Source organism: Phalaenopsis equestris, unplaced genomic scaffold (assembly GCF_001263595.1).
Source record: "Phalaenopsis equestris unplaced genomic scaffold, ASM126359v1 Scaffold000297, whole genome shotgun sequence".
Taxonomy (NCBI): domain Eukaryota; kingdom Viridiplantae; phylum Streptophyta; class Magnoliopsida; order Asparagales; family Orchidaceae; genus Phalaenopsis; species Phalaenopsis equestris.
The window spans coordinates 4,209,983-4,220,874 of NW_018164739.1; the positions used below are offsets into that span (position 1 = coordinate 4,209,983).

The window sequence follows — 10,892 nt, forward strand, 5'->3', positions numbered from 1 at the left end:
ATATATATATATATATATATATATATATATTGTACAATGTTTGATTAAAATAAATGGATGATTTATGAAATCAAATCGATATTATATGTGTAAAATATGTAATTCGTAATGGTGGTCGATAATCAAATTCTGACGAATAATCATACTTTGGTTTGTTCTTGGTTTCTCGGATTTTGAATTTGTACTTTGGTTTGTTCAAAATTTTGTTTGATTTGGTTTCTCGGATTTTGAATTTACATTGCAATCGGTTTGACCAATTTGAAAAATGATTTATTCAAACCGACCAAATTCTCACCCTAACCCTCACTCTTTGCAAGGGATAATTGTAATCCCAATACTTTTTTTTAATATGGGCCGAAATAGTATCCAGATTTTTTAAAAGGGCGACCATTTCGGTCTCTATCAAAAGAATCTGTAGATTAACTTACTAATTTTATAAACTCCAGGATTACATAATCCTATATAAACAATCAGGAGACTATTTTAACCAAATATGAATTATCGAACATGTTTTCTAATTCCATTTTCAAAATTCAGGTGCAGTCCTAAGACCTGCTTTCATATATGGGAAGCGAAAAGTGAATGGATTTGAGATCCCTCTTGACCTTATTGGGGAACCTCTGGAAAGACTGCTGCTTGCTACAGAGAGATTTACCAAGCCCCTAAGCTCCCTTCCTGGTTCTGATCTCTTGGCTCCTCCTTTGAGTGTTGATGATGTTGCTTTTGCAGCAATAAATGCAGTTTTGGACGACGATTTCTTCGGTGTTTTCACAATAGAGCAGATCAAAGAAGCTGCAGCAAAGGTGAGGGCTTGAACTCAGCTTCTTCTCTTAGAAAAGATGTTATTTTATGCTGTTTAATTGAATTGTATGTAATGTTTTAAAGCTTGAAAATAATGATGTAGCTCAAAATCCATGCAAAATCATCTTTTTATTGTAACTTTTCTCCTGCAACCAATAAAAAAAAAGGGCTTTTTACATAAACAACCGCCCAATGCATTGAATATTGAATACATTTTAATCACCTCAAACTTTAAATATAACATCTTAAATAATCAAAATTTTCATTCAAAGCTGTTACTGGTGGGTAAAGGAGAGTGTTTGTAATGGAAAAGGTAATTTAAATGAAATATTTAATGTTTGGGTGATTAAATTGTTACATTTAATATTTTGGATGATTGGCCCGTAAAAACACCATAAAAATTCATAAATTATGACAGAATTTGAATTTTTGCATTGGGCTAACGTTCTTAAGTGGGCCTTAATTTCTCCTTCCAAGAGGAATTATTGTAAGAAGGGAAGTTGCAATTATTGTTTATTGTGTTGATCATGGGCCTTACATGGCTATAACCAAGTTGGAGAAAAAGTAGCTCTTTATCTACGTGTGTCTATACAGAGATTTATTTTTGTTAATATTTTTGGGGAAATTATTTACATGCCACATAATTCTTATGAATTTACAGCTCTAACATCTAAATTTTGATATTTATATTTATAACATTTGATATGTATATACATAAGAATTGTGAGGTATGATTCTTATGAATTTACATATCTAAGGGCTAAAATTTGATATTTATATTTATAAGGTTTTGGTGCTTTAAACTTATGCATAAAAATGTGCATTTGACATTAAAGTGGCATTTTTTTAAAAAAAAAAAAGTGTTTGTTTTTTATGTGATGCTATTGATTGGAGTGTTATGAATGTAAATATTAAAGTTTAGGTGTTAGATATGTAAATACATAAGAATTGTGTGGTGTGTATGTAAATGCTCTTTTTTTTTTATATGCGCAGAGATTTGATTGTGACATATTTTATGCTATCTGTTTATATATTTAAATGATTGAATTAAATATGCAGTGAATATTTAAGCATATGATTTGTGAGACTAAACGCTGTTATATATATATATATATATATATATCTTAAGCTACATAAATAAATAATTTATTAGTTTTAGAGTCTTAAATTGAAGCTGAAATAGTCTCAGGACTATTAGAGCTGAATTTTAAAATAATTGAGGATTATTTTGACATTTCTATAAATCTTGGGATTAAAATGGGCATCTAGCTCTTAATTCTAAAGGAAAATTGTTACATTATGCTAAGTAAATAAATATGTACAATATAATTTTTTATGTATATATAACACTCACATTTTGAATATTTACTCACATAATGTACAACTTTACTTTCTTCATATTTTTCCCCTTAAAATTTTGTTAAATAACAGTGGTTTGATTGTAATTCCCTCCAAAAAAAAGATCTCATTTTAAATTTTAAATTTTGAAATGTATTTGATGGTGCAGTATAATATTATTATTCCAAATTATTTACCTACATACAATTCCTAATTTTTATTTTGTTACATACATACCACCTTTGCGTTTACTTTCGCATAAAATTTTAAGTTTACATATTAAAAGCTAAAATAGTGATTTTTAATTTGATATTAAAAATAAATAAGATTCAAGTGGTATATATATATCACACAAATAGTGACATCTTCCTCCTCGGCTTGGCTCCAAAAAATGAGTGCATATTCTGTCAGGACTTCTGATGCAGAGAATCATTCGGAGTCCAATAAAATCACGTCACGTGGCGGTGACAGAAAAAAAATAAAAATCAGCTTATTAACACGGGAATATTCCGCCATATTATTATTATTATTTAAGTGTTATTGTATGTTATTCAAGTGTTATTGTATTTTAAGAACATTTCCGATTATAATAATAAAATAACACATCAACTTGAATAACACACAATAACATCAGAATAAAATATAATAATACCTGAATAATATGAGAGGAATATAGGCTACGGGTTTTTTATTTTATTTTCTATAGACGTGATTTCCTCATGAGTGCTCGCAGAATAATTTTTCCCCAAAAAATATCAGCTTCGTTCCAGCCTCCCGGTACGATGAAATGTCGAAGTTGATAGCCTGACAATCCATTCATTCATCAATGGATTCAATCCATACTTCCTTCCTTCCTCCTTTACTCCCTTCACGGATTCCCCCATCCAAATCCCAATGCGCATCCAAACCCTACAATCTCAACCCCATCCACGCCGCTACCCGATCCCCTACCTCCTGGACTCTTAGCGACGGCAACTCCCGCGGCACCCAGCGAAAGACCCGCAAGGCGCCGCCCAACTTCCATCCCCGTAAACCACTCTCCGACGACGACGCCCGCCGCATCATCCACGAGAAGGCACAGTACCTCCGGCGTTTGCGCCGGAATCAAGGGCCTCTCGCCGAGATTCCTCGGTGGATCCGCCGGACGCCGGAGCAGATGGCGCGGCTGGTGCAGGACGGCCGGCTGGAGGGGCAGGCGCATGGGCGGCATGTGGTGGCGGCGATCAAGGCTGTGAGGTCGCTTGCCGGGCGGCCGGAGGGATCCTATGACATGAGGGAGGTTATGGGGTCATTCGTTGCTAAGCTCAGCTTTCGGGAGATGTGTGTGGTGCTCAGGGAACAGAGAGGGTGGCGCCAGGCTCGGGATTTCTTTGCCTGGATGAAGTTGCAGGTCACTTGGTTTCATTCTCCTCCATTTTCTTTTTGTTTTTCCTGCAAATTGTTTTGGAAAATTTGCATACAAACCACTTAATTCCTATGAATTTACATATCTAACATAAAAACTTTTAAGTTTTTGCATCTATGTCAACTATTCATGAGAAGGTGTATTTTTTTTTACTTTGTAAAAGTTGAAATAGTGATATTTTTGATGTGATATGAAAGATTTGAGTGGTATAAATGTGAAAAAGTAAAGTTTATTTGTTAGATATGTAAATACATAGGAATTGGGTGGTATGTATTTAAATTTATCATATTTTGGAAGATCTTAAGTTTTTGGCCCTTTTTGATGGATGGGTAATTATTCACGTGTGTCAAGACTTAGTCTTTCCTTATAACTGAGTTTTGACAATTAAAAAAAATAAATTTATTAAATCATTATCATATTAATAGTCAATTGTCACACTGATTCTCAACTTGGATGTTGATTGAAATGATCAAAACTTGGTTATAAAAGTGATGACAATTAAGCTCAGTAATCCACTGGAGACTTTGAATTTTTTATGTTGAAACTTGTTAGTTACCATTGGAGACTTTCTCATGTGTATGATTTTGCATGTAATGAAACAATTCACCTGCATACCGCTCAATTCCTATGTATTTACATATCTAACTCCAAAACATTTCAATCTTTTATATATATGCCACCTCACCTATGCGTGCAAGGTGCATTTATTTTTTTAGAAGTTACAATAGTGGTATTTTTTATGTTGTATGAAAGATTTGGGCGGTATAAATGTAAAAAATAAAGGTTTGGTTTTAGATATTTTAGCACATACGAATTGGGCGATATGTATGTATATGTCTCATGGCTTGTCATGCTTGAGTTGGAACCAAACTAAAGTCCAATGTTGTCATTACTTCATATTCTTGCAGTTATGCTACAAACCGAGCGTTATGGCCTACACCATCCTTCTTCGAACATATGGTCAAGTTGGAAAAATACAACTTGCTGAAAAGTTATTTTTGGAGATGCTCGAGTGTGGCTGCGAGCCAGACGAAGTTGCTTGCGGCACAATGTTGTGTGCATATGCCAGGTGGGGCAGACAAAAACCTATGATGACATTTTACTCCGCAGTTCGCAGGCGAGAAATCTTACCTTCTATTGCCGTTTTTAATTTCATGATGTCCTCTTTCCATAAGCAAAAAATTCATTCGTCGGTTATCCAATTATGGAAGCAGATTTTGGAAGCTGGATTAGAACCAAATGGTTTCACTTACACACTTGCAATACATTCATTTGGTAAGAAAGGTCTTCTAGATGATGCGCTTGGTACATTTGTGAAAATGAAAAAAGTGGGTTTTGTTCCGGAGGAATCAACATATAGTATGTTGATCATCCTTACTGCCAAAAATGGCAGAGAGGATGAGGCGCTAAGACTTTATGAAGAAATGAAACCTCAGGGCATTATCCCAAGTGTTTATACACTCGCCTCTGTTCTGGCACTGCATTACAAAAATGACAATTATGCCAAAGCTCTCTCTATGTTTTCAGAAATGGAGAGGAATAAAATTGTTCCTGATGAAGTGATATATGGAATACTTGTTAGGATATACGGCAAGCTTCGACTGTACGACGACGCACAAAGAACTTTTGAGGATGTTGACGAGCTTGGTCTTCTTACCCACGAGAAAACGTATGTGGCTATGGCTCAGGTACATTTGAACGCGGGAAACTTCGACAAGGCTTTAGATGTTTTAAATCTTATGAGATCAAGAAATGTGGAGCTATCCAAATTTTCATATTGTGCTTTACTTCGATGTTACGTTGCCAAGGAAGATGTAGGGGCTGCTGAATCGACCTTTCGAACTCTTTGCAGGAGTGAGTCTCCGGATGCAATTTGCTACAATGGGATGCTTATATTGTATCTTAAATTGGGTCTTTTAGAGAAGGCCAAAGGTTTGGTTTCTGAAATCAAAAGATATGAGGTGCCTTTTGATGGGGACCTTTATAGGACCGTTTTGCAAGTGTATTGCAGGGAGAGGATGGTGATCGATGCCGAGCAGTTAGTGGATCAGATGCATCGTTCCGGAATGGCAATCGATAACCGGATGAAGATGTTGTTGATTACATTGTACGGAGAAGTTGGGGCGCTTCATCTTGCGGAGAACTTGCTGAAGACCGTCGAGCAACCAGACGTTGCTTTGCTCGGTGTAATGCTCTGCTCGTATTTGAAAAATGGCGATGCCCATAAGGCTTCGGAAATGCTAAAATCTCTTTTGGAGACGACCAATGGTTTGTCAATAGCCAGCCGGCTTATGATAAAGTTAGCTAAGGAAGGTAGGAAGTCTGCTTTTGAGAAGAATCCATTCATAAGCTTGCGAGTTCTATTAACTAAGGTAGGCTGTTTTCTTCAGGATGTTTTGTTGAGATGAAATGGATACTGGAGCGGTCCGTTGATTTGGGTTTCGGACACGATGATGCGGCAATCGCTTCTGTAATTAATTTGTATGGACAAAATCAGCAGCTAAAAGAAGCGTTAGAAATATACAAATTGGCGTCTCGATCCACTATGGTTGATAAAATTGTTTATGTGTCTATGATTGATGCTTATTGCAAATGTCACGAGGTTGATGAAGCTGAACTTCTCTACAAGAAAATGATTGAAAAAGGGCTTACTCCAGATGCTGTTGTGATTAGTATTCTAGTTAATGCTTTCAGTAAACATGGTATGCATGTCAAATCTTAGTTCATAAATTCTATATTTTATAAGTGCTTATTGCCAAATATTTTCAGTTTCTGTTTCTTGATGATTGTTGTTAATCTTTTGTTTATTTCGTAAAGTATTTACCGATAACTGCAGCTATGAAATTCGTTAACGTATATAATTGTCAGGCAGTGGAAGAAAAATGGCATAAAGGAGATTGCTAGTGTGAGCAAGTGCAATATCCAGTGTTACAGTTACTTAAGCTCTCAAAGGAAAAGGAAAGGAGTTTGCATGTGGAATAAATCTAAATAGGGTAAAAAGAAGGATTTTGAGATCATATCGATTGCATCGTAATCCATCTATATCATCTTGATTCCATCTTTGAAAGGGCATTTGTATTTTCCTCAATTGGTTTGGTTTTCATAGAAACCTTTAATTGCGTACAGAGGAATTTCTAGGCAGGAAACCTTAAAAGTAACTGCAATATTTTAAGCCCTATCCATCTCTCCTTGGGCTGGTGCCCTCATTCATGCGAGCAAACAAGCATGCTCGCTCAGTGGGTTTGCCACTCGTTCGTGATTCATGCCCTTGTTGTCTTGCTCTCTCGCTTCCTCGTCGGCCTTGCCTTCCATTTATTGTGCCCATTACTCTGCTTGCCTTCCATATTTCTAATTTATTGGAGATGGTTTTCCATTAATTTGAGGATTTCCTGGGGCAAATATAATCTTAAACTCATCCTCTTGTTTTACAAACCTATTTTCAATATCATATCTTCGTGGCGTGGAAAAAAAAATTTCTTAAGATTCAACACGCTTAACTTCTAATCTACTGAAATGGTACTTTTAATATGTTTGTTTATCTGATCCCATTTCCTAATCTTCCTTGATCTCAATCCATCCTCGTCTTTCTTATGAGTTAGGGCTAGTTTTGTTTCTTGCGGAGAGGCTGAACAAAACTATGATTGATCTTGTATTTGTAATGAAGTTTTGTGTTACAGATTAGCATAGCTAGCCAATAGCTGGAGAAAATCGGGGGAAGAGAGAGAGGGGGGGAGAGGGAAGCATCAATATATAAAAATAATTTTTTTATTAAAATAACCAACTAACTTGTAAATTTAATCCACTTGCTAACGTTGTTTAATGAATGCACAACCCTTCAGCTAAAACTCTATGGTTTATCAAAAAGCACATAGCTTTATTATTATTATGATTATTTGGAAGATTTACATACATGCCGCTCAATATTTTTGTATTTACATGACACCTATACTTGAATTTTTATATACATGCCCTGTCTGTGTATAAGGCTTGTTTCTATTGGAGATAATATACAGCACTATGATCACTACAGTGGAATGGAACTAGATCCTAAATGAGTTTACATACCTGGAATAGTTCATATGTTCTAAACAAACTACTACATACATTAGAATATTTATTGATTTTTCTATGGCCTGTTTCATACTAATTATTGTATTATTCCATATCTATTACAGGCATGTTTCAGAACGCAGAACGGTTAATATATGGCAGTTTTGATACAGATACTGTACTTGATACTGTGGCGTACAACACGTACATTAAGGCAATGCTAGATTCAGGTCTGATACCTACAACCTTATGAAACATGTCATGTGTGGCGGATTTTTATGAGTTAAAAGAATTGTTGTCTGCAGGTAAATTGCATCTCGCTATTGACATTTACGACCGGATGATTGATGCAGGCGTTCGGCCATCTCTTCAGACATATAACACGATGATTAGGTAGTTTTTTTATAAAGAAATTTAAATACTTTATACATACCGTTGATTCTTATATATTTACATATCTTACCTAAAGTTTCATATTTACATTTGTATAACATTTTGGTGTCATAAATCAATGCATGAGAAGGGGCATTTCACTATTAAAAGTTTAAAAATGGTGGTATTTTTTTAGATATTAAAATTTCGAGTGTTATGTGTGTAGATATGAAAGTTTGAATGTTAGATAAGTAAATACATAAGAGCTATGTGGTATGTATATTGACTCATGCTTATTGCTTACGAGAACATATATAGAACTTTTTCGAGTTGGTTTCATTTCTAATGAGTATTTTTTTTTCGCTTGTTTAATTTAGTGTATATGGTCGAGGGAAATCGGGAAAGGCTATCGAGATGTTTGATGCCGCACATGACTTGTGCCCATCAATAGATGAGAAATTATACACCAATATGATCAGCTACTATGGAAAATGGGGTGGGTTTCATAATTTACACAATAAATTTCTGAACTATAGCACCCTTAAAAATGCCATTATTATTATTTCTTCTTATTTTTGTAGGGAGGATACAAGATGCATCCTTGTTATTTAACAAAATGAAGGAAGGTGGAATTAAACCTGGAAAGGTACATATATTTTAAGTTTGCATGAAAATGTTACATGTGTAGGGTATATGTAAAATTATGAAACTAAATGAGAGAGAGAGAGAGAGAGAGAGAGAGAGTGTGTTTGTATGTAAATATGAAGTTTAGGCGTGAGATATGTAAATAAATAAGAATTATGTACAAGATTTGTAAATTTCCCAAAATGTAGGCTCCAAGATTCTCATCAAAATCCTCATTTTTTTGCAAAGTTGATCAACATTCTCAAACTTGATGAAGTATCTCCTGATTCTCATATTCGAAAATCTTATTTGCATCATCCATTCAGATCACTTACAACACAATGATTAATGCATATGCAACCGCTGGACTTCACAGAAAAGCTGAGAACATTTTCAAAGACATGGAAAGAGATGGCCACTCTCCCGATTCCATCTCGTATCTCGCTCTCATTCGATCTTACACTCAGTCTCACAATTACCACGATGCCGAGAAAGTTATTCGCAGAATGCAGGAAGCAGAAATCTCGCCATCTCATGCTCATTTTAACCCTCTTATTTTCGCTTTCGCAAGAGAAGGCCGCATTCATGATGCCGAGCGAGTTTATAACTTGATGAAGCAAACAGGGCTTGAGCCGGATTTAGCATGTTGTCGAACGATGATTCGGACGTATATGGATTATGGATTAGTCGACGAGGGATTATTCTTCTTTGAAATGACGAATTGTCTGATAAAGCCTGATGGTTTCATCTTGAGTGCTGCTGTTCATCTTTATGAACATGTGGGAAAGGAAACTGAAGCGGGGAGGGTTTTGGATACCATAAATCTCGAGGGATTGGTGTTCCTTACAAACCTGGAAGTTGGTTCGAAGCTGAGAAGATGATGGATTCTTCTTCGTGCCATTCGAGATCGAAGTTTCTACGAGTTATTACAACTGATTCTTCCAATGAGTTTGGCTCAGGAAGATGAGACTTTTGGTAGAAAATAAAAGCTAAGCACTGAATGGGTGTTTCAAATTTATAGATTGGGTTTCTTGGGGTAATGTACAGTGAATAGTTGTTTATGATGTTTAGCTGAGCAATGTTTGTATGTTTTTTTTTTTTTTTTTTTTTTTTTTTTTTTTTTTTGGGAGAGAATGAGTGTAAAGGGTGATGATTGTTTGTGTGAATTACTGAAAAAAAAAAATTGCTTTTTTTTTCCTTCCAATTTCTTTTGAGCTAATTACATGTAGAGCACTTGAAATTTAACTATTTACAAAATTAGTCACCTGTTGCATCATAGGAATGTATGATGTTTGGCTTTAATGCTATGCTTGGATTAAAATAGTAGGGGTTGTTTAGAGTATTGCAAAAGAAATGTGGGTGTTTTAAAGAATTTTGGTGTTTGATTGAATGGAAATGAAATGCATTGTAAATATTTTCGTGAATTAAGAACTCACCCAATTAATTTAGTATAAAGTTTTGATGAATGAGGAATACACGGCACAAGTTGACCGCATGGCCGCCATTTCTGGTCGAGCTTTATGCACTCTGTTTGAGTTTTAGTTTGATTAACTCTTTGAGTTCAAATTCGAGTTTAGCTCTTTGCATTCGAGCCAGCTCAAAAGGGAGCTTCTTCGTTTGAGTTAACAGTTTATGTACTTTATTTTGCATCTGCTAAGTTTTGCTTTGCAATTTTACTTACTTGCGTTTGCTATATTGATGCATTTCACTTGTAGACATGCAAATCAAGTGTTTTCATTTGTTTAGGGGCATTTACATACATACCACACAATTCTTATCTATTTACAAAACTAACATTTAAACTTCTATATTTGACATGCATAACACTCCAATCCTTAAAATTACATCATAAATATCATCATTACTGCGTTTTTAAAAGTGAAATGCAATATTTCATGCATAGATTTATGACAAAAATGTCAATATACATATTAAACTTTAGGTGTTAGATATATAAATAAATAAGAATTGGGTGGTAAACATGTAAATTTTGTGTGAAGTATACATGCAACTCCTCATGAATTTTAACTTCTTTCATTGTCATTTTATTGTAGATCTAGAAACTGCTCAGTCTCTTATTACTTATTATAAATGATAAGTTGTTTATTTACCTTTTTTTTAATACTTAAACATCATAATAATTATTTTATTTTGGGTGAAGTGTCAAATTAGTCCCCAATTTTTTACATTGAGTCATTTTAGTCTCGAAGTTTATAGAAGTGTTAAAATAGTCCTCAGACTCTTTAAATTGAAATTAAAATAATTCTCATGGAAAACTCTTAGAGCTCAATTTTGACAGGAT

General features: G+C 34.7%; 2 protein-coding genes across 3 annotated transcripts in view; both read left to right on the top strand.

Moving 5' to 3' along the window:
- LOC110025260 (uncharacterized protein At1g32220, chloroplastic) overlaps positions 1-985 on the top strand; it is a 33,604-nt gene extending 32,619 nt beyond the window's left edge. The window contains exon 8 of the mRNA XM_020725631.1: positions 538-985. Coding sequence (XP_020581290.1) covers positions 538-815 — 278 coding nt within the window. The 3' untranslated portion in view covers positions 816-985. The remainder of the gene's footprint in view (positions 1-537) is intronic.
- A 1,877-nt stretch (positions 986-2,862) lies between these two features.
- On the top strand, positions 2,863-9,721 carry LOC110025394 (pentatricopeptide repeat-containing protein At5g27270). Of its 2 annotated transcripts, none has more exons than XM_020725850.1 (8): positions 2,863-3,529; positions 4,453-5,857; positions 5,935-6,246; positions 7,720-7,824; positions 7,900-7,987; positions 8,344-8,462; positions 8,548-8,612; positions 8,917-9,721. In XM_020725850.1, the coding sequence occupies exons 1-8, from the start codon at positions 2,966-2,968 to the stop codon at positions 9,469-9,471; spliced, it is 3,213 nt and encodes a 1,070-aa protein (XP_020581509.1). In that variant the 5' UTR covers positions 2,863-2,965; the 3' UTR covers positions 9,472-9,721. The 2 variants fall into 2 exon arrangements, with proteins under 2 accessions (XP_020581509.1, XP_020581510.1); XM_020725851.1 differs by having other exon boundaries at positions 8,967-9,059.
- The last annotated feature ends 1,171 nt before the right edge of the window (positions 9,722-10,892 follow it).

Bases quoted from the DNA above. Each gene is read 5' to 3' on its own strand.
- LOC110025394 (XM_020725850.1), top strand. From the start codon at position 2,966: ATGGATTCAATCCATACTTCCTTCCTTCCTCCTTTACTCCCTTCACGG. The intron at 6,247-7,719 runs GTATGCATGTCA...TATCTATTACAG, and splicing joins TAATGCTTTCAGTAAACATG to GCATGTTTCAGAACGCAGAA. The intron at 7,988-8,343 runs GTAGTTTTTTTA...TGTTTAATTTAG, and splicing joins ACATATAACACGATGATTAG to TGTATATGGTCGAGGGAAAT.